The sequence below is a fragment of the Cibotium barometz genome, chromosome 37 (assembly GCF_041138505.1).
Source record: "Cibotium barometz isolate CiBa-2024 chromosome 37, ASM4113850v1, whole genome shotgun sequence".
In the NCBI taxonomy this organism is placed as follows: Eukaryota; Viridiplantae; Streptophyta; class Polypodiopsida; order Cyatheales; family Cibotiaceae; genus Cibotium; species Cibotium barometz.
In genome coordinates, this window is record NC_141082.1 from 22,464,523 (window position 1) to 22,488,776 (window position 24,254).

Genomic DNA, 24,254 nt, shown 5'->3' on the forward strand with positions numbered 1-24,254 from the left:
TCAGAAGGACCATTAATGGTCCACAGAAGTGGGATCAGAAGGACCATTAATGATAGTGGACATAAGAGCGTAATTAACAAACATGTTGCCCTCATGAATTTGTTTCCCTATAACTCTGGAAGAACGCCGGAGAGAACCACGCGGAGGAGCAGAAGGTAGCTCATGTAACCCAGAATCACGAACTGTCTGATAATACCATCCAGGCACAGATCTGCTCGAACTCACTGGAGGAGGAGCACAGTCATCATCATCTGACTGAGAATCCACAGCTGGAGGTGGAACAGAAGCAGCAGCAGGAGGAGTAGGAGAAGGAGGCGGAGACGGAGACGGAGGTGTGGAGGAAGAAGAAGCTCACCACCCCCCTCTGAAGATGTAGGAGTCTCGTCAAACACCACACCACGGCTCACAACAAATTTGCCGGCCTGAGGATCATAAAGATGATATGCCTTGGACACAGTGCTATATCCGAGAAAAGTCATGCGCTGAGACTTGGAGTCCAACTTGGAGCGATGCTCCTTAGGCACATGAACATACGCCATACACCCAAATATCCGGAAATGAACAACGGAGGGCTTCTCACCATGGAAAGCCTCATGTGGAGTTTTATCGGGAAGAGCAGCAGTAGGAGACCTGTTCTAAATGTAGACAACAGTGGAAGCCGCCTCAGCCCAGAACCTTTGAGGTAATGAAGAATGCTCAAGCATAGCACGGGCCATCTCCATAATGGTCCTATTCTTCCTCTCGGCAACTACATTCTGTGATGGAGTATATGATGTAGTAAGCTGTCTCCGAATGCCATGTGTCTTGCAATATTGCTTAAACTCCTAGGATGTGAACTCACCCCCTCCGCCGGTCCTAAGAGCCTTGACCGAGTGACCAGTCTCTTTTCCCACCTCAACTCTCCAATCACAGAAGTGCTAAAAAGTCTCATCCTTGGTCTTTAGAAAGAAAACCCAAGTATATTTGGTAAAATCATCCACCATCACGAGCATGTACAACACCTTACTCAAAGACGCAGTGCTCATAGGACCACATAAGTCTCCATGAATGAGAGCAAGTGATGTCGAAGATCTGTGTGTCGCCTCCTTCGGAAAGACGGCTCGGTGTTGCTTCCCCTGTAAACAAGAGGAACAAGCAGAAGACGGAGCCTTGATGGTCAGTAATCCCTCAACCAACCCATCCTTCGAAGCTCGCTGCAGAAGCTGATAGCTCAAATGGCCAAACCGAGCATGCCAAAGAGCAGAAGAAAGCAGAGCGGTCAACTTGTAGAGACCACTATCTTGGACTCCCTAAGCCAAGATGCTACCAGTCGCCTTATCATGAATGGTAATCTCATAACGAGAAAAGATCACCTCCGCACCCGAAGCTGTGAGAGCACTCACTGACAAAAGGTTAAAAGCCAAATCTGGAATATACAAAACGTCAGAGAAGTACCTCTTGTCCTCGTCAGAACAGAAGATGGGGATAGTGCCATGTCCATGCACTGGCACAGAAGAAGAATCACCCAAAGTGATCTCGCCTGATCTGGCAATGAAGTCCTCAAACCAATCTCGATGGGGTGTCATATGAGCAGTAGCACCGCTATCAACAATCTGCGGGCTTGGTACCAGCCTCTTAGGGCTGCGTTTTGGTGGGAGGAAGGGCCCTATATTAGCGTTTTCTGATTTGGACAGTTTTATCTTATGAGGGTTGGTCCTATTGATTGGATCAATAATGACAACTTCAGATTTGGCTCCCATACCACTCTCTTGTTACTTCCTTGATGAGGCAGACAAGTTGGATGCTAGTACCAAGCACCGCTATTGATGAATGTGCCAACATGGAAGAGTGCACAAAGCAGAAGCAAAGGGGCACTAGAATGTGCTGAACAGAGAGTGCAAAAGAGAGAGAGATATGGAGCAAACTATGCTGAATATACTGAAGCAAAACAGTCCCAAGCAAGAGACACTACAAGTCTCATAAGTGAGGGAGCAAATATGTACAAGACTGAATAAACAATGAGAGGCCAGCACCCACTATTTATAGTAGAGGTAAGCTGGCCGACTGGAGCTGCAAATATGGCCGACTGGAGCTGCAAATATGCCGACTGGAAAATGCCAAAAATGCTGGGAAAAATCCCAAAAAAATACTAGAAAAAGGGGTGGCCAGCCCGCAAGCAAGGGCCATGCAAAAGGGACCAAATGGGCACCATAAATGGGCAGAAACTGGGGATGAATGTGCTAACACCCCCTCTCAGCACTAGATGCTGTACATAACTCCGAGAAGCTCTCCAATCACAGAAGTCGTCCTCTGTCAAAGACAAAAGAAAGCAGCAACAACAGGTACCAAGAAAGCTCCACAAGCAATCTCCACAGCAACTCAGCTACAAAAGCAACAGAACAAGCTACCAGGTACACTGTTCCTCTAGAAGAAAACAACCATGAAGGTTGCGTCGTGCTGCTCCAAATATCGGTGCCAAGCCCAAATGTAAACACAGTGTCACAGGAATCTCTAGAAGCCTGTAGCTCCAAGAAGATAATACCCTCAAAAGAAATAGAGTCCATCTGCTCCAACATTGTACCAAGAGTAGCCAAATGCTGTATAATAGCACCCTCCTCAAAAGAAATAGAGTCCATCTGCTCCAACATTGTACCAAGAGTAGCCAAATGTAAGAACTCAACTGCCCCCTCTGAAAACTGATGTCGGGACTCCACAAGCCCAACCAAATCCAAATCCCAATCCTTCAATCCTTGGAAGTACCTTTGTGTCCCAGGCATGGTCACGGACACACCTGACCACAATCCAGAATCCTCACACAGAGTAAGGGAAATAGGAACATTCACAGTAGTGGTAACTGAAGTAGTAGTAGCCTCCTCAATAGCATCACAGAGCGAAGAAGCAAGCTCCTCCATAGAAGGCAAAGGGACCAGCAACACATCCTGGTCACTGGTTGACGAAGAAAGAATCGGAGGCGAAACAATAGGAGAAAAATCCCCCTCAGACGCTATGAGCAAAGACAGCCCATTGTCATCCTCAAAAACATTACCAGAAATATCATCTTGGCAGGGAGAAGTATGCACAGAAACTGAAGGCAAGGCAACAGGAGAGACAAACTCCTCAGATGCAATGAGCAAAACTGGCCCACTATCCTTCACTCCTGCAGGAACATCTCCAAAAGAAGTATCCATAAGATCACTGGTTGCAGAGCACCCAGAAGCAGAAAGCATCTACCGATCACTGGCATCACCATACAGGTCACAAAGCAACTGCCACACATAGAAAGTAGAAGCATCATCAAGAGCATAGATGAAGTGTCGAAGAACCGAATCCTGACAATTCAAGAGGAGAAAGCCATAGATCTGTCCGTCATTCTTCCTCCACCGACACACATCCTCCGCAGAGGCAAGGTCCGGCAAGCACCAATTCTTGTACGAGAGAAACTCCAAACAATACTCCCTAGGAATAGAAGTAACCTGCAACTTCCATGACTGAAAGTTACCACCATCCAACTTGTCTGCCTCATCAAGGAAATAACAAGAGAGTGGTACGGGAGCCAAATCTGAAGTTGTCATCATTGATCCAATCAATAGGACCAACCCTCATAAGATAAAAATGTCCAAATCAGAAAACGCTGATATAGGGCCCTTCCTCCCACCCAGGGTTGGGTCAGGTACGCGTACACTTGGATGTGAGGCGTTCTAGACGTACGTACGTTTTTGTACGTACGGAACGTTAGGGGCGTGTGCTATTTTTTTTTTCCACGCGGCGTCGTCTCTTTAATGCTGCGCGTCGGTCGTCATTTTTTTGGGGCGGGGCTGGGCTGGCCGCCGCTGGGCTCATTAGCCTTTATTATTTATAAGGCATGGCCCAAATAAAGGGCCAAACTTAAAGTAGAAAAAAACAAAAAAAAAACGGGTTCGGCGGGCTGCAGAAAACGGGCCCAATTAAAAAACGAAAAAATAAACGGGAGAGAGAAAAAAAAAACGGGAAGAAAAATGAAAAAAAAAACAACGCGCACATGCAGCCAGCAGCGCGCAGAGTATTGGCGCGCACACACACACTCAACAAGGCTGCAAGCAATCTCTCTCTCTCTCTCTCTCTCTCTCTCTCTCTCTCACACACACACACACACACACAAACATGTCACACACACACACACACGACTGAAGGTTGAATAATCTCTCTCTCTCTCTCTCTCTCTCTCTCTCTCTCTCACACACACACACACACACACACACACACACACAAACATGTCACACACACACACACACGACTGAAGGTTGAATAATCTCTCTCTCTCTCTCTCTCTCTCTCTCTCTCTCTCTCTCTCTCTCTCCATATACCTCTACATTATACACTGTCAACATGAAAATTCAACCTTTTTATTTGACATTCACATGACATTGAAGAGCTCATAGCCTCATTGCCCCCCCCCCCCCCCCCCCCCCCCCCCCACACACACACACATAGTGACAAGCGTGTACACTGTACACACACATCCAAATTCCAAAATAACACACACACATCTCTCTCTCTCTCTCTCTCTCTCTCTCTCTCTCTCTCTCTCTCTCTCTGTGTGCCATGGGCAAGAAACGACATGCCTATTGGAAGCTTCACACACTCCAAGATGATGAGAAGAGCAACCAATGGAGATGCCGGTATTGTGGAGGTGACTTCAAAAGTTCAGTTACTCGCCTCATCTCTCATGTATCGGGTCTCGGTGGCAATGGCATTTCAGCTTGCAAATCTGTGCCACGCGACATAGCAAATAAGGTGATAGCCGAGCAAAATTTGAAGGCTTCACAGGGTGCAGCCATGGCAGCTGAAGACGAGGATTTGTTGGATCCTCTTCCTCCTCGAGCTGCATTTGTTAATCCAACGGCTGCTACAGGATCCTCTAGTGCAATGGGGCAGCCTAGTAGAAAGAGGGCAAGAGTAGAGGAGAGCATTATGGAGGAAGGTGCAGGTTCCGACATGCATTGTGATAGTTCTTCTAAACAGCAGACCACTCTCCCATCTCGCATCTTTAGCACCGCATGGGTAAAGGAGCGGCAAAGGGTTGCCGAGATAGAGATTGCACGCACACTTATACAATGCAATATCTCCTTCAATGTGCTTCGCACGGACCAATGGAAGAAGATGGTTCAAGCAATAGCCGCTGTGGGTTCGTGCGAGGATTGGCACGGGGTCGAATACAAACAAATGAGGACACGCATGCTAGATGAGGAGAAAGCCAGGATAGATGTGGCGCTGCAACCAATACGGGACAGCTGGAGAAAGTTTGGATGCACCATCTTGTCTGATGGATGGGCCGACATCCGAAGGCGCCACATGATAAACATTCTTGTATCATCATGTTTTGGCACCTATTTCTTGCGTGCGGTGGATGCTGGTAAGGCAGGTGAGAGTGTTACAGCTGAATTTATATATCAGCACATTAGGCAAGCCATCATAGAGGTGGGTCCAGAAAATGTTGTACAGGTGGTCACTGACAATGCCTCCAACTGTAGGAGGATGGGAGAGTTGGTAGAAGGTGAGTTCCCAAGCATTGTGTGGACTCCATGTGCTGCACATTGCTTGGATTTATTAATGGAGGATGTGGGGAAGCTTACTTGGGTGCAGCCAGTGTTGGCGGATGCCAATCGCATCACCACCTTTTTCAGAAAAAAACACAAAGCATTGGCGCTCTTTCGCAGCAAGAGCCCCGGGCTTGATATGGTACGGCCTTCCAAGACTCGATTCGCTTATGCATACATGGTCTTGGAGCGTTTGCAGAGGCTCCATGATCCTCTACAAGCCACTGTGGTTGATCCAACGTGGAAAGATCCACGACATTGCAATTCAGAGCCTACAAAGTATGTCCAACGTAAGATCTTGGACGAGAATTTTTGGGAGGAGACAGCAAAGATTGTCAAGTTGCTGAAGCCGCTCTTCTTTCTCTTGCGCATGACAGACATGGAGGGATCTACCATGGGTCTCCTCTACCACATGTTTAGGAGGATGCGGCTAGAGATTAGCCGGTCCACAGTGGTGTCTCAAGACAGGTAAGCCATTGTCAAGTGCACGTCACATGTTTATCGCACCAATCATTTTAAATTGCTCTTATTATAACTTTGGTCTTGACTCTTTTTTCCTCTCTAGAATTAGAGAACTGAATCAGATTATAGAGACGCGTTGGGAGTACATGTCTCGCCCAATTCATGGCATGGCTGCACTCCTTCATCCTCTTTATCGAAAGGATGAGACCATAAGCAATCCAGAGCTTCTTACCATGCGCGACATGTACTTGGAGGCAACCTATCCTCAGGAGCAGCAGTCAGAGGTAAACAACTCCATGGTATCCTACATGCATAGCTTGGGTGCCGCTTTTAGCAGAACCTCATGCAACAAGGAAGACGAGGCAAAGGCCCCGATTAACTGGTGGTTGATTTATGGTTATCAATCATTCCAACTCCAACAAGTGGCATTGCGCGTCCTCTCTCAAGTGAGTGACAATAACTCCCTAAATGGAATTTGGAAAACGATGTGTGATAATAAATAGGTTTTGATTACTTTAAGACTTTTATTACTTGTAGGATTGTTCAGCTGGTGCGTGTGAGCGTAATTGGAGTGCCTACTCTCTTATTCATACAAAGATCCGCAATAAACTCAAGACCAGCCAGTTGGAACGCTTGGTTTATTGCCGAGCCAATCTTCGATTGGTTCAAAATCTTAAGAAACTTGAGCATCCTATACAGGTGACTGATTGTGTCATAGAGTGTAGACATTAGTATATACAAGTAACAATATTATGATGCATGCAGCTGCCAGCATTTTTGGCATGCCATGGTCACAGACAATTCGCATTGAACATGTTTATTGTTGTTGACAGGTTGATCCTCTATCTCTGGAGCACGTTGCTACCGCAGAAGAGGCGCAGACCGCATTGAGAAACGAGCAGGAGGAGATAATTCGCATGTTGCACAGAGAGCTGGAGAGTATAGACCGCAGGGTGACTCGGGCTTCTTCCAGGGCGTATGACATTGAGCCCAGTGGTGATGCGCATGTTGTGCAGTCGAGCGGGCGAGGTAGACGAGGCGCTAGGCGCGGGACTCGTCGAGGACGAGGACGACGCACATCTACCACATCACATGCGGAGACATCGACAGTAGCTACAGAGGAGATGCTAGATGATCATGAGAGAGTACCCTATGTAGAGCCTGAGTATGATTCTGATGGGAATGTCCTTACCGATGGAGACGTCCCATCTGATTCAGCTTCATCGTCAGGTGTTGATGATGATGAGTAGCCTTTGCAGGACCTAGGTTGACCGGGGCACTTTTTACTCTCTTTAGGAGAGGTTTTTTCCCCCGTGTCCTTTGTATTGGTTTCTTTACTTGTAGCGCTTTGCGCATGCTCAGAGTTTCTGTAATCATGATTTTACCTTATGTTCATTTGTATCCTTCTTGAATCTCTACTCTTTCAATGTTCAATGTTTAAAGTTTAAACCATTCAAAGTTTATGTTTCATGAATGACATTCAATGATATGTACTAGTGGATCTAATTTATATATATATTATATTGACGCACTTTACGTACTTTTGCTCGAAGACCGTACTGTACTGCGTACCGTACTCGTACCGTACCATACGTACCGTACGTATGGACCTACCTTGCTCCCACCAAAACGCAGCCCTATGAGGCTAGACAGCACCCGAGAATCCTCGGGTAGCAAAAAACGCAGAAGTTTCTGTCGACTGTACCTCCAACCTTGAGGTCACCAGAAGAAGGAAGCAAAAAATGCAGATTTGATATAGAAAGGAAAGGCAGCCACACAGGGCTTGGGAATATGCTGTAAGAGGGTGCAAGAGGGAAAGGCAACAACAAGGACAGTAGCTTGGGCTCTCCTCAAGAAAATGCACAATCTCTGAAGAAGAAGTGTCCTCCACAGGTACCAAGAGTGCCACCAAAGCCTGCAACACCAAAGACCCCCTCTGCAAAGGAGCAAGCCCACTGGAGAGGAAAACGCAGCATAGAAGGCTGCTGTCCTGAAGAAAACAGGCCGCCTATGTCCCAAACTCCACGTGGAAAAGAAAACGCTGGTCAACAAGTACCTGACGGCTGAGTTGATGAAGCCAATCTGAAAGCGAAGCGACCAGCAGGTTCAGTCCAGAAAACGCAGCAGTAAAGGGCGCCAGATCTGAGAGAAAACGCAAAGGAGAGGTGCTGAAAACAGGGCTGCATCTAGGGCAGAAAGGAGGTTGCAAAACCGGGAGCGATGATACCAGAAAGAGTGCACATAGCGGAAGCAAAGGGTCACTAGAATGTGCTGAACAGAGAGTGCAAGAGAGAGAGAGAGAGAGAGAGATGGAGCAAACTATGCTGAATATACTGAAGCAAAACAGTCCCGAGCAAGAGACACTACAAGTCTCATAAGTCAGGGAGCAAATATGTACAAGACTGAATGAATGATGAGAGGCCAACACCCACTATTTATAGAGCAAGGACCATGCAAAAGGGACCAAATGGGCACCATAAATGAGCAGAATCTGGGGATGAATGTGCTAACATAATCAAGGATTAAGATGTTCATGCTGAAGATTAGCCATGGCACAAGCGTGCACGTGACAAAAGCCATGCTTGATATGGTACACTTGGCATTATCTAAAGTCAACCCAATGCTTGATGATCGGTGCGAACCTAAGTCGCGCCATATAGAAAATATTTCCAATGTTTCAAGGCCTCAATCACAGCAAGGAATTCCCGATCATAGACCGAGTAATTCTTCTCAATAGGGATCAACTTACGAGACATGTAAGCAACTGGATGACCATTCTGCTAAAACAGCTCCAATGGCAATCTACTCCATCACCATGGAATGAATCATCCCATGAGGAAAGCACTAAACAAGGAGCCTCTGCTAAAGCAACCTTGAGGCCCTTGAAAGACTGCAGAGTTATGTGGACATGCTACCTACGAGTCTTGACACCCTTGAGTAGATCTATGAGAGTTGTCAAGAGGTCAGAAAACTTGTCGATGTGGGTGGAATACGCCTAGCGAATTCTCACTAACGACTTGCTACTTTGGTAAGATCTAATCGAATGCCATCGGCACTAATAATATATCCAAGGTAACGAATCTCGAATAAATAGAACTCCGGTTTCTTTTCATTGACATAAAGCTTTTTTAACTTCATCGCTTTTTCGACGTCAATGTCATGTTCCTCTATTGTAGCTAAAAATACAAGTAAGTCATCTAAGAAAATGAAGACACACTTTCCAATTAAGTCCCTAAAAACACATCATCATGCAGTTAAATGTCTCCGGGACGTTTGTCAATCCGAAGGACGTGATCACAAACTTGTAGTGTGTCCATTCACTGCGGAATGCTATTTTGGGGATGTCCCTATCGACAATCCGTACCTAATGGTATCCACTTTTCAGGTCAAGCTTCAAAAACACCTTGGCTTCATTCACTGCGGAATGCTATTTTGGGGATGTCCCTATCGACAATCCGTACCTAATGGTATCCACTTTTCAGGTCAAGCTTCGAAAACACCTTGGCTTCATTCAGCCTCTCTAAGATATAATCAATCCAAGGCATTGATAACTTGCTCTTGACTATCAACTTATTAAGAGCACGGTAATCCATACAAAGTCTAGAAGATCCATCATTTTTCTTAACGACTGGATCAGTGCTACAAAAGGACTCAGGAGACACACTAGAACGTATGAAACCAGCTTGCAACAATTCTTGGAGTTGGTGGTCCAACTCCGATTCGGTAGCCTTGCTTGGAAACTTGCTCGGTGGTTCCAAGCCTGGGAGGAGATCTATCTTGTGATCCTCCGATCTAGACAAGGAAAGCTTGGGAGGGAGATTGTCCCGAAGAAAAATCTCCTAGAACCGATTATCTAGAGCCTGGTACTTCTTGAAAGCACTGGTGGTTGTCTAGGTGATCTGAACATATAGATCACCGCACAATGTGCACCTTTCTCAATTTCTTGTTTAACTTGCATGAGGAAAGTTAGGTTTCCCTAGCTCACACTTGATGATCAGAAGAGCCTTGGACACATACATTCTAGAGAGAATCTGAAAAAGTGTGCCGCTCCCAGTCAATTTTTGGATGAAACTTGTGAAACCAACGAGAGAGAACCATGAAATCCTGCACAAATTATGTGCCCTACATGATTAATTTAGCACTACAAGCCTCAAACTTAATACTCCTCGTCATACATGTGCTTAGTCCCTCTACCTGCTTGTCTACCAAAGCCAATGGAAAACGGGCCAACCGAGCAACATGTTCCATAATCACATTCTCCATACTATCGTTGTCAAACAACACAATAAATTTCAGGGCCACCTATGTAGCAAAAGGGCTTGGGCTGTTATGAGGATAAATTCATGGAATATTTTATATATTCCCATGTTGTGTTATTTATGGATTCTTAATAGAATTCATGGAATATTTTATTCCTAGGTCTTTATGTTATAAATTCTCCCAGATGGATTGAGATTGGGACGCCTTTCTAAATCCAAGCGATCGTAGCTTACTTTACACGTACGCGGGTGAATCCGTACATGCGTGGGAGTGTCAGTTGCATCGTCTTATTGATATGAAGTTTCATATGGATGTTTATTTTTAATCAATTAATTTATTGATTGATTGGCTTAGTTGATGCAAGGTGAGCTTATCTAGAGATGACCAATTTTGAATGTCGACAAATAATATTTGATTTTGTGACAACAAGCGTCATTAATTCATTTGGATGCCATTCATATTTATTAGCAATGTGTATATATTATTTAAGACATGTGAAAGCTCCCTTGTACATATTTGATTTTTAAAGATATGTGCACTTTTATAAGGTTCAAGGCTTGCACCTATTTTTCAAGAAGCCTAGCTTAGACGCTCAAGAAAGCTATTTTTAAAGCAAGCTACTGTTGAAGAATACTATTCTTGAAGAAGTCAACATATTTGTAAAATATACTATTTTTTAGTCCCAAAAGCTATCCCATGAAATATATTTACGTACACCAAGAGGAAGTGTGGACTCACTCTTATGTGGAGATAAATTAGACCCAACATTGTGTATTGAGTATTTATTTATCCTATTTCTTCTATTTATTCTTAATATTTTATTTATTGCAATCACTATTATGAATTCAACCTCCCACAAAAGTGGTATCAGAGCCAAGAGTGACTGCAATTGATTGAAAGCGGTGAAGAGCTAGTGGATAAAGAAGTGAAAGAGCTTGGCCAAAGATAAAATTCAATACAAAGCACAGAAAGGTTTACAAGAAAGCCAAGAGTGACTGCAATTGATTGAAAGCGGTGAAGAGCTAGTGGATAAAGAAGTGGAAGAGGTTGGCCAAAGATAAAATTCAATACAAAGCACAGAAAGTCTAAGGTTTACAAGAAAGGCATGTTTTTGTCCAATAGGTAACAAAAACCCATAAATCTTTTCTTTCCAAGATGAAATACTAATTTTCCAATTTGAAAACAACCTGCCAAAACCACCCAAAATCCCAAAGTGGTTTTTCTATTCTCAATCCCTCTTTCCAATCAGCCACCGCCGCAGATGAATTTCTCCCAACCCAGAGGCCCGCAAACCACTCTTAAATAGGTCTTCTATTGCAATTCATCTTTTCCTTCCTCTCAACAGCAACGGGCGAACTCTTCTTCCTAAATTACATTTTCTAATACCGTCTGCATGCTGCACGATTCCTCTTTCTTTTACAAGCTTTGCTTTAAAAGTTTGCAATCTTTAGAATTAAAAGATTTAAAATATTTTTTTTAAAATTATCTCTCCCTCTCTGTTACGTGCTACCACCTGTTTATTTTTTCCTCTCTCTTTTGCGCATCTCCACCTCCACTTTCTCTCTCTTCACTAGCGTTTTCTCCTTTCCCTCTCTTTGTCGATTTATCGGTCTTTCTCTCTTTGTTTAGCGCTCCAACCGACTGACCCGTCTTTTTTTGCCTACTCACTAAAAGCTTTTCAACTAATAAAGCTTTTAAAGCTTAATTATTAAAGCTTTCCAAAGTTTTAAATTGTTTAAAGCTTTTACCTTAAAAGTCTTAAAATTTTCTTTCAATTTTCTAGAATCTCAATTTATTTTATCTTCCCATAGCTCACTCTTTTATACAAAAATACACAATTATTTCCTCAACAATGTAGTTTCCACAGCAAATTGGATACATTCTCGATAACTTACATGTGCCAAATAAAATTAAGGTAATGTTATTTCATATTTCTTTTTTTTCCTTTTTTCCTTTTTTTTTCGATTGACCTTAGGCCCAAGATCCTCTTCTAGTTACCAATTTGTCACCGCCCGTAGGCGCTTAATTATTCGCCCATAGGCGATGCCGCCAAAGAAGCATCAAGGGGAGTTTTAAACCCGGGACCTCTTGGTCCTAGGCAAACACCTTCACCACTTGAGCTATCACCTCATTGGCTATTTCATATTTCTTTTACGACTAACATATTTTGACTTTCTTTTTTTTTGCCAGATCAATTAGTACCATTAGCAATGACTAATCCAAATCCTCAAAATCAACAACTACTACTCGAGCTACTACAACTTATGGCTGAATGTCTGCGTCTCACATATATTTCTATATGCAATGCACATTTATTTCACGCATTACTCCATATCTTCAATGATAAACAAGAGGACGAATGGACAAAAATATGCACAAACGACCACAAATCATGTTACGTCATAATACCCATAGCCAACACCAAACATTATAAAGAACATCCCATCGAAGATTCTCAATGGTTACCTCATCATGCCCTCGTCACCTATCCATCCTTGATTGCATCTTACAAGGATACTAGTCCATGATTATTATTGATGATTTTATGACAATTGAGGACAATTACTTGTCACCCCTGAGGCATGTTATGAGAGTGAATTCATGAAATATTTTATATATTCCCATGTTGTGCTATTTATGGATTCTTAAAAGAATTCATGGAATATTTTATTCCCAGGTGTTTATGTTATGAATTCTCCTGGACAGGTTTAGATTGGAATGCCTTTCTAAATCCGGGCAATCGTAGCTTACTTTACTTGTACGCGAGTGAATCCGTACATGCGAGGAAGTATTAGTTGCATCATCTTATTAATATGAAGTTTCATATGGATGTTTATTTTTAATCAATTAATTTATTAATTAATTAGCTTAGTTGATGCAAGTACAGATCATTGGACATAATAATGGAGGCGGGCTGATAATATCTTGAGATAACCGATTTTGAATGTCGACAAATAATATTTAATTTTGTAACAACAAGTGCCATTAATTCATTTGGACGATATTCATATTTATTAGCAATGTGTATATATTATTTGGAACATGTGAAAGCTCCCTTGTACATATTTGATTTTTTAAGATATGTGCACTTTTATAAGGTTCAAGGCTCACACTTATTTTTAAAGAAGCCTGGCTTGCACGCTCAAGAAAGCTATTGGTTGAGGATATGGCTGCTAGCCATGCCATCTCTATGGTTGAGGCAGCAACCTATGGGTTAAAGGCTGGTCAATCAAAACAGGAATCTGAGAATGATGAAGATTATGAGAATGAAGATTTTTGGCCATCAACAATGGAACTAATTGCGTCAAAGAAGGTGTCTAAGCAGGCTTTGCATGAGGCAGGTGACTGTATACGTCTTGAGACTGGCTGGGAAGAGCCTGTGGATTCTTTATCTGTTCATGCATACATTGCAAAATGCCAGAATAATGAGGCACAGGTAGAGGAAAAGCGTAAGAGGGAAAATGAGAAAGGAGGGCCATCAAAAAAGGTTACCCGTGGTAGTGAAAAGAAGGATCCTGGGCCATCACATATGCCTCCACCGCATAGCAGACCTCCACAGGAAGTATCAATGGAAGAAATGCCAACAAAAATGAAGCATGAGAAGGAGAAGGGTAAAGGGAAAAGTGAATTGGGAAAGAAGAGGCTGGAAAAGGTTATGGCTTCTCTAGGGCTTGGATCATAGCTTTTTGCTCAAGCAATTGATCTCCCTGTTGCTTTATGAGTTGCATGAAATTCTGGAACATCAATGTCATCTGGTCCCCACTGAGAGCAGTGCTCCCTTATGCCGTTGCTGTAGAAGTGACATCGCTTCCTAGATTAGTTGTTCTCTCTTATCGTCGGAGGTCGCCATAGTGGTAGTGGTTAACGTTCTTCCTAACCGCAAACAAACCATCCAGTACATGTGTGGGAGACCTTTCCGATCGCGTTCCAACGGCTCAATACCAACCATCCTTCGAGCGACAGGAGTCACACCGGAATAGGGAGTGCTCTATAAACTAACCACACAAGCGGGGAAAAAAAAAATCTTAGCTGAATCTCTTCACCAAAAGGCAAAGCCCAATTACCACTATAATATGTGGAAGCTTACACACGAGGATTAAATAGCTTTCAGCACCTTTGTTCTTGACAATGTATAGCACAATGTAATGAGAGTGAAAATGCATAGAGAAAAGAGAGACAATACACAGAATTGGGTCCCAAATACCCCCTGAAGGGCCCCCACCACGTTTGGTGTATTTGCTTTATTGAATGAGTAGAATGACTGACTACTCGTTGTAAATAACCAGGACTGAACCGAGCTAGCGGCCCTTCACTTGGCTGAGGTAACTCTCAGCCTGAAGATGACCCTTGATCTTCACCTTCCACCTTGCCCTTGACTCCTGGCTGTCTAGGCCCTTGAACCTTGGCACTTGCAAAAAATATGAGATGATTTATGCAAGGGACTGAAGGTACTTATATATGAACACACAGATGCTGATCAGTTTCCATATGATGCTTTTCCTATGTGTGGCTGGCTGCATTTGCTGCTGGTCGACAGGCCTTTATGGGACTGGCCAATTGAGCAATGGCTTGCCTAGTGCTGGCCTAGTCTCCCTACAGCTGACCGACTGGGCAATGGGCTAGCCTACGGCTAGCACCCATGCCAATGTTCAAGTTCTTCAAGACCTGTCTCCTAAACCTAGGTTGGTCATCTGGCTGGAAGCCTAATAAATGCCCGGTACACCTCTACATCATTCCAGAGGGTTACAAAGATGTGCACGACATGCACTGACTTCATGTGCGGGACATGCACACCTGACCATCACCATGTACGGAACTTGTACACCTAGTCATGATGCTCTACAGTGGATCCCTGGCTGACTCATCCTGGACATGGGCTCACAAAGGGCCGGTTACCACTCTCAGTCTTGTACCTGCTGCTGTACATATATGTCCACCTCGCATCCAATTGTAGGATGCACGTGACATGGTGAGAATCTCAGTGATTCACAATCCGGGCTCGTTCCTAGAAATGAGAATAATCTTGCTTCTTAGTGAAGTAAGAGGAACTTCTCAACCGAGGTCAATTGTTTAGAGGAAGGGGCAGATGTCGCCATTTGGTCCTGACCCCTTTTTCCTGAATGGTGCCCAGAGAGACTCCCAGTAAGACTGGACGTCCAGATGCAAGTTCCAAGTTTATATGCATTTGCACTACTCATGTTTGCATGCTTGAATAATGGATTTTGCTAGGGGTTTGACCGGTCTTCATGTACCGCTTGTGATATCGTGCTAAAGTCCAACGGTGCAACGGACACCCACATGTTGGCATGTGCGAGTGCTCCTACTTGTTGACAAGTGGTGGTCATTTTGCAGGACTCCAAAGTTATGCCAGCACTCCGCTCAAAAACCTTGTTGGGGACTTTGACAAATTTTATGAATTGATGTGTTTACACGCACTTATTAATGTGTGTGGACACCTTTATGTGGACACCGGGCACTTACGGAAGTGCGGCATCCTCTACACTTCTTTTGGTCCAAGCGCCCTCTTTTGGGCTACTAGTTTGAGGTGCCCAAGCATTTTATTAGCAAGTGTGGGCTTTTAGGGCTGGCCCGCCACTTGGTCAATCTGAACAGAAACCCTAAAATGCTGCTCCGAGAGTTTCTTTTTTTTCAACTAGACTTAGGCCCAAGATCCTTCCATAGTTAGAACTTAGCATTTTTCACCGCACAGAACGCTTTTTTAATCCACCCATAGGCAAAGCCGCCGAGGAAGCACCTTGTGGGGTTTTGAACCCAGGATCTCCTCGTCCTAGGCAAACACCTCGTCCTAGGCAAACACCTTTACCACTTGAGCTATCACCTCATTGGCTACTTCGAGAGTTTCTATCACTTGAAAATCAATAAAACATGTTGTTTTATCACTTTTCCCACTAAACCTATATTTGGAGGAGTCACAAGCTGCCCCCTCATCTTTGGTGCTGATTCGAGGCTTGCTGCTTAGTTGAACCCTATTTTGGTTGCTAGGAAGGTGTTTCAATTGCCAAGGATGCCTAGTGATTTGGAGATTTGAAGACTAAAGATCTTTTAGACAAAGCTCTAGAGTTCTCCCCTTGCTTAGTGGCTCGAGCGGTGGTGCCTCTACTCCTAGTGAGTGGCTTGAGTAGCAGGCATGTGTCCCCCCTTGTTGTGTGGCTTGGGTGGTGGTGCCTCTACTCTTTCTGCTGAGTGGCTTGAGTAGCAGGCACGCATGGTGACTCTACTGCTATTGAGTGGCTTGAGTAGCAGGAAGGTGTCTCCTCTTGCGAGTGGCTTGGGCAATGGTGCCTCTACTCCTGTTGAGTGGCTTGAGTAGCAGCAGGCAGGCAAGGGGTTCTCCCCTTGCCCTTGCTGAGAGGCTTGGGCAGTGGTTGATTCTTGGTTCTTGACCCAGCCCTGTGGCTAGGGTTTGAAGCTATTGTTTGATTTGTTTTTATGCACTTGGAAATGTGGTGCTTGGCACCCTGATATTTGTATCTGTAAAATACACTTTTTGGAAAATAAGAATTCCCAATCAGGGGTTGGTTCATTCTGGCAACAGTGTGTGTCTCCTCTCAATTTATGCTAAGTGAATGGTATTTTTAAGTTGCCAACTCTTTAAAAGACTTGGTAATGTGAACACATTAGTGAGAGAGAAAGCTCGTATTGTCCCAGGTGTGTTACATTCACAATTTTCTAAAACCAATGAGTAACCTAAGCTTCATTGCTTACCTGTAATGAGAGCTCTCTGGTAGGAGTCAAAATTAATGCACGTAGAGGCCCTCTAGTTCTACTTCTTCTTGAAGAGTCTCCATCATCCACATCTCCATTCTCTTCAAAAACATGATATTTCTCTTCTTCATCCAAAAGACGTTGTAGAATAGGGATGACATAGGCAAGAGTTTTACCGGAGCCTGTTTCGGCTGCTCCTATGATGTCCTGAAAGACAAGAAGGGTTCAAATCTCACTTTAGGAAAAAACAAAGCTAATAAAGTTAACATTGAAAAGAAAAATAAATAGAAATTCGTAGGGTAACTTAGACAAACAATATGGCTTTAGCCCCCCACCCCTTCTATCTCTCTTTCCATTTTACAAATAAATGTTCCCTCTGTCCTTGGCACCGCAAGCCCTTAAGGGCTTTCCCATACTCCTTTAACATGGCTCATTTTAGAGCTTTAATCTCTGTCTATCTATGCCTAGCCCACCAACATGTACACATGGATTGTCTAATGGCATTTTCATGTGAATTGGCAAGTTGAGCTCAATTTTGAGAGTTTTGCTGAGATTGGGTTCCCCCCGTGCTGAAAATTGGGTGGGTTCTGCACTGCATATGCTGTGTAAACACCTGATTTGGTCATTCTGTGCTTGGCTCTGACCTTGCAACTGGGCACAACAATAGCAAGAAAGGTGCAGAAGGTCTGGCGCTGTGGTAGATGCACAAGCTGGATACTCATATTACAGAAGAGTTTTTCTTTGTGTGAAGACCTGCCTTTGGGCGGCTGCCACTGCAAGATGCCAAGAGGAGCTGCAACTTGCTTGGTCTCAGGTCCCCACTAACAAGGGCCAGCACATATATAATAAAACATTTTACCAAGGACAAAATAAAAGAAAAAGCAAGCCTCTATAGCATCAGCTAAGCAGGAGTGTCAACCTTTCCCTGATGAGCTGCAGCAGGAATGCAAGCCTTCTGAATCGATGTCGGCTGTGTAAAATTCAAAGTGGCTAGTGCTTTCATGATACTCCCATGAAGACGCAACTCCACCCATGCTGGAAGTTTCTCATCTAGGGTCTCTTCACCCTCTAGGCCAACATCCTGATAGCTTGTGCAAGCACTCCCCTGACCGTAGACTTCTAAAGATGCATCACCTGCAAATTTCAGTAGTTTATCAGATCTTAAGTCTTGAACACTAGAGAACTAACATTAAGAAAAGTAATTCAGTATACTTTACTTTAAGATCATATGTATGTCTGTAAATGTGTTTGTGTGTGCCTGTGTGCGCGTGCACACGCGCTCACAGGCGCACATGCACGTGGATGTTTGTATGCATGTATGTGTGTGTTGTATGTGTAAGTATGTATGTATGCATGTATGTAGGTATGTATGTTTGTGTGTATGTATAGATGTATGTATGGATTTATGTATATGTGTGTGCATGCACCACACAAACAGGTGTGCATCCACCAGCTATGCCTATGGATGAAAACATACTTGTATAACCACGCTAACCCTTTGGGTATGCAAGTTTGCAGGTATTCCATAACCCATGTAGGTCACCCACACAAGAATCGATGAAGTCCCTCTTCCAGCTACATAAAAGGTATGTTAAAGACGAGAAAGTATGATGTAACACCTGCAGGCACAGCCACAATTGCCAACTGTACAACCACCCTACTCTTGACTTACTCAAGGCTAGTGTTGGAACCTACAGGTCAGGGTTACCAGCACCAAGACACTCACAGTAGAGCTCACACAGAGTAAGAGTGAGGCACACAACTCAATGATTTACCAAGTAGAATGAGTGGTACAAGGGACAAAGGATACTCCATGTGTTAGAGGGTGTTCACATGCACAGGAAAAAAACCTCCTAAAGAGGGAAAAAGTGCCCCAGCTAGTCCTAGAGTGAGAGGCACACAACTCGATGATGATTTACCAAGTAGAATGAGTGGTACAAAGTACAAAGGATAAGTACACCCCAAATGATAAGTGTTAAGAGGGTGTTCACATGCACGGGAAAAAAAAAACCTCCTAAAGAGGGAAAAAGTACCCCAGCTAGTCCTAGAGTGTTCACGCACCACTGCCCACGACATAGCTATCTACAAACCCCCTTGGAGTGTGGAAGCGTTTTTGAGATAAGATTAATGCAATCACACTTGCTGAAAACTGAATATGCACAGAGATTAGGGTTTAGAACATACGCAAAGACACAGTATTGGGTCCCAAGTACCCTCTCAAGGCCCCCACTGCTGGTTGTATTTGCCTATTGCAAGAAAATGAAGACAAACAATGACTGAAAGTGCTGTCCAAGGAATTGCACTGGACTAAGACCTTATGGGACAGAATTGGACCTCACCCTACTCCTAGGTGTTTGGCTGCCCTGTAGCCGCCCTTGTTTGCTGAATTGCAGCACCTGTGTGGGCTGTGTTTTAATGTGGAGCTGATGATGAAGTGCGTTATTGGGCTGAGACTCCTTCTGCACAAGCATGACTTGGTCCCCCTCTTGCCCTGGTGTGTTTCCCACCTTAGCTTGCCCTTGATGCAGAGAGTACAACTCCACTAGCTTCTTGGCTGGGAGAAAAGCCCACAAGATGATGGCTATCAAGATGATCTCTTGGGCCTCAGGTAAGCCCTCTATTCAGGCATCCAAAGGGCTAGGGTTGGCACAAGTAGCCTCAAAAGGTGTGCCCGTAAGTCACTTTACATAGGCGCCTTTATGAATGTCATGATAGTCCCAGCCAATTGGAGAGAAGAGAGAGAGAGAGCTGAATTTTTAGTATATTCGTAATATACAAAAAGGATACAATTCTGGCAGGCAGGTGTTGGAATGATCATCTCCAACCCTGTTTGATCCCTTTGGCCAACCAGCCCCTTCATGATGTATATAAGAACAGGCTTTTTGCCATTTAATTCATTCATCATTTTTGCTCAAGTGTTGGATCATTGTTGGCTGCTCCAAGTCTCTCCTCTGCATCCGCTTGCTGCCTTCAATCATTCTCTCACGTTAGGCTGCTTACAGAGAGCCACTCTGATTGTGCCTAATTTGAGCGACCCTTTTGGGTGCTTTTTGCTGCCCTACAGGCCACCCCTGATGTGCTTTTTGATGCACTGAAGATGGGCTGCATTTTTGCTCTATCGGCTGCCTTGATGATGGGCAATTAGGGATTGTGTTTTTGCCTTTGCAGCACGTTTTTTGCATGTGCATTAGGTCAGATAGAGGAGATTTTTGCATGTGCATTAAGTCCTCCAACCTGATTCATGTATTGGGTTTTGCGTTTTCATCCCACATTGCATTTAGGGCTGCGTTTAGGTTTTGCAACAGCCATTTTGCAGTGGATGTATGTGTTTTAGGGTTTTTGGATCCAAGTCCTCCATAGATTTGCATAAGTCTTGCATGTGGCATTAGATTTCTTGCAAATTAGGTGTTGCATCTAGGTCAAGCCTAGTGAACCATCTATTTCTTCAATCTATTCCCCGACATGAACAAGACACTGATGGAGAGCCTTGAAGACATGAAGAAGAGGCATCGACAGGAGTCGGAGATCCGACGGAAGGAGTTTCAGCAAAAACAAGGAGAGCTCCAAGAGCGGTATTGTCATATGGATAAAGAGATTGCAACCTAGTACAAACGGATGCGAGAGGAACGAGAATCTTGGTAACACGAGGAACGACAATGGCAAGAGGAGGAATCACCTGAAGCGTGGCTCCAAGACAAGCAATGGACAGCACAGATCACCAAGATGGAGAACAATGACGTGATGAAGTAAGTGGCAGCATGGGTAAGGGACAAAATGAAGTCGCCTAGGATTGAGGAGCAGCCCAAGACTTAGAGTTTTGATCTGAGTGAGGAAGTGACACTATCACAATTTTCAGCAGAGGTTTCATTGCCCATGTTGCCAAATGCCCAAACCCAAACCAAAGAGCCGGCAAGTAGATCTATCTTAAGCCCAAGAGGAGGAGGATGGGGTTTGTCTAAAAGTTCCAGAGGAGCTTCTGGGAAGTCTCTCCAAAATACAATAAGGAGTAGGATGAGGCTACCAAGCCACCTAGCTTGGAGATCAAGCCGATGGATATGGAGCGGAGTCTATTAATTCCGGAGGAGCTTCAAGGAAGTCTCTCCAAAATCCAATAAGGAGTAGGATGAGGCTACCAAGCCACATAGCTTGGAGATCGAGCCGATGGATATGGAGCGGATTTTGCAAATAGACCAGACCACAAGTGGAGCAAAGGTGCCTTATTTGCCCCAATGCTCCAAGTTTAGCAGGAGGGGATGTCACTTGCATCCCCCATATGAGTGCCACAAGGACATGCATCCTACTTGCAGCCACCTTCTAGGAAAAATACAGGGCAGTTTATCAGCAAATTGGAGCAATTTTGACAACCCTAAAGGGCCCAAGACATGCACAATGGTTGGGACATTTATTAGGCACAATATGAACGTGTCTTATGACCTTTTTGATGATGTTTTGTGACCTGAAGACCTGACTCCGACTTGCCATCAGATCCCTATATAAAGGAAGAAAAGGTCATGCTTGGGGATTCAGAGATAAAGGTTGCAAAGCCAAGAACAAGGACAAGAGAGCCAAGACCGAGGGAAAAAGAGCCAAGGCATCTATCTAGAGCATACAACCAAGGCATCGGGATCAGCAGAAGTAGCTGTGAGTCAGCAAGAAGGCAGTCCTCATGTACCTTTGGTATGCACAAGAGGAGGACAGCCATGAACCTGGAGGACAGCCATGAACCTTTGGTATGTATCAATAGATAGGCATGCATGAGTAGGATCCGGTGTATTTGCCATATCATTTGAATTAGTGTTAATTTAGTTTGCCTTAATCGTGTTTCAGTCTTCCACTGTAGGCACTCATGTGACAACAAGCTTTCCCCTACCCAAGACCGTGCACATTCCCCACCTCCTTGACCTAATCACATCATGCTGCTGCAAGTACACAAGAAGACTAGAGACTGAACCAGATGTATATTGCCCAAACATGAATATATACAATGCCAAACTTGAATCTAGACTCATATCCGGACACCTCACCTGTGCAAGTGTAAGCTACATGCATGAACAAAAACCCAAGACTCACCTCCCTTCTACTCCTCGACTGAGACTGCAAATCTGGTGTATGGTTGTCTTCATCTGTCCCTTAGCTGCCTATTTATAGGTTCCTTTAGGGCTGGTTGTTAGAAGTCATCTCCTGTCTTAATCAGACACCAGGGCCTCTGTTGTGGGTGTGCCCGCCCTGTATAGGTGTTTTATCATTTTTCCTCACTCCCCGTTTTTTTTTCCCCATTTTTTCATGGTGTGGATGGATGCCACATGTTGGCAGGAGCCCATGGTGCTGGCTGACTGCACCTCATGTGCTCCTTGTGGCTGGCCAACTGCCTATGATGCAGTCGTGGAGGCTTTTATGCTGGCCGACCTGTTCTTATACAGTAGTCGTGGAGATATTCTGCTGGCCGACTGCTTTATGCAGTCGTGGAGAGCCATCAAGCGCTGGCCGACTACATCCATGGGGCATATAAATAGGCCCCATGCTCCTCACCATTTATTCATTCAGTCTTGTACGGGATCTTGTGTATAGAGAAGAGTTTACACGCCTATCTCTCAGTGTCTCTTGTGCTGTCTATTTTCTGCACTCTACTTGCTCTTGTGGACCCAAGTTTGGTTATCATTACCGCTGTGTATTTTGACATGGTATCAGAGCCCTAGGCTCTTGATAGATCTTGGGAGTTTTCTGAACAAGAGGGGGATAGTTAAGTTGCTGATTGGTGGACTGTTTTGGACTGTTCGGGAAGAGAAGTTGCAAGAGGAAGGCGGGCTAAGGTGCTGGACAGCCACTTGCAGGTTTAAGTTTTTTTTCCCACCCACCCACCCTTTTTCAGTTTAATCCCCGCGATGGCAGATTTGTTAGAGATGGCTGAGAAGCACGTGAAGATCCCGACTCTCCCCACGTTCCCTATGGACCGTCAGTTGGACGGGAACAATTACGGCATCTGGAAGGTTATGATGGAGCCTGTGCTGGAGTCATATGACCTTGCGGATTTCATCGTCATCGGGGTTCCACGGCCGGAAGCAGAGGAAGGGGAGTTACTATCGATGAAGAAGGACCGAGAGGCACAGGCACACATGTGGGATCGTGTCAACGCCAGGGTCCGGTCATTTATTTTCCTCAACTGCACACCACAAGTAATCAATCACATAAAGCACATGACGCTGGCCAAAGGCATATGGCAGCATACGGGTGGCAGGCTCAGCACCATTACCTGGGAGGAGCTTGTGCCAATGGTCTTGGACCAGGAGGAACATTTCACGAACCCTCCTCACAGCGGCGGTTCGGAGGCCTTAACTGGCCAACGGTCGAAAGGCCAGAATAACAACAAGGACAAAGGGAAGGCTTCACCGGAGAGAAGTCTTCTGAGAAGAAGCCTAACTCAGAACGAGAGAAGCTGAAGGCCGAAAGATCCTGCAATGATTGTGGCGAGAAAGGCCACTGTCCTAAGCGGACTGGGAAGAGTGTTGATTCCTCAGCCTCAACTGCAAAGACTCCTGCATTTGTGCACTTAGAGATGATGGACTCCGACGCTTCATCGTCTTCAAGCGAGGAGGCAGTTGGCTTCACCGCAAAGGATACCCGAGAATGGATTCTTGACATTGGTGCTTCCAGGCATATGACTCCGTCCCGTGACTTCTTTTTAGATCTGAAACGGCAGTCAGGTCGCATCTTTATTGGCAATAACTCCACTATTCCGATACATAGTGAGGGCCGAATGGAGATTATTCCAAACGGCAAGGGGGGCAAGCATGCTTCCCGTGTTCTTTATGTCCCTGCTCTGGGTCTTCATCTTTTGTCAGTGCATGAAGTATGCAAGACTGGCTTTCGGGTGGAATTTGAGGAGCATTCAGTTGCTCTACAGGACCGTGAGACTGCCCAGGTTGTTTGGGAAGGCGGTGTGGAGAATGGTATCTACAAGCTCTCTGCACTCTTCTCGTTGACAGGTTCTCAGGTCGGAGATTTGTGGCACTTTCGTTTTGGCCACTTAAATGTGGATGCATTGCGGTGAGCTTTCCAAGACCAGATGGTGGTTGGCTTGCCAGATGTTGGCAGTAGGCAAGGGCGTTGCAGTTCTTGCATACGTGGTAAGCAGCACAGGAAATCCTTTCCGAAGCAGGCTTCCAGGCGGGCTTCGAAACCATTGGAGTTGATTCACACTGACTTGTGTGGACCTCAGCAGACACCATCTTTGGGAGGATCTCTCTACTTTAT

General features: G+C 44.7%; 2 protein-coding genes across 2 annotated transcripts in view; one reads left to right on the forward strand and one right to left on the reverse strand.

Moving 5' to 3' along the window:
* Positions 1-24,254, reverse strand: part of LOC147617076 (P-loop containing nucleoside triphosphate hydrolases superfamily protein) — an 85,436-nt gene that overhangs the window by 55,434 nt on the left and 5,748 nt on the right. The window contains exons 3-4 of the mRNA XM_086776689.1: positions 17,923-18,137; positions 17,004-17,210 (exon numbers count right to left, since the gene is read on the reverse strand). Of these exons, the coding sequence (XP_086632815.1) occupies positions 17,004-17,210; positions 17,923-18,137 (422 nt within the window). The remainder of the gene's footprint in view (positions 1-17,003; positions 17,211-17,922; positions 18,138-24,254) is intronic.
* On the forward strand, positions 4,503-7,267 carry LOC147617077 (uncharacterized). Its single transcript, XM_086776275.1, has 4 exons — positions 4,503-6,023; positions 6,121-6,463; positions 6,555-6,716; positions 6,851-7,267. The coding sequence occupies exons 1-4, from the start codon at positions 4,561-4,563 to the stop codon at positions 7,265-7,267; spliced, it is 2,385 nt and encodes a 794-aa protein (XP_086632401.1). The 5' UTR covers positions 4,503-4,560.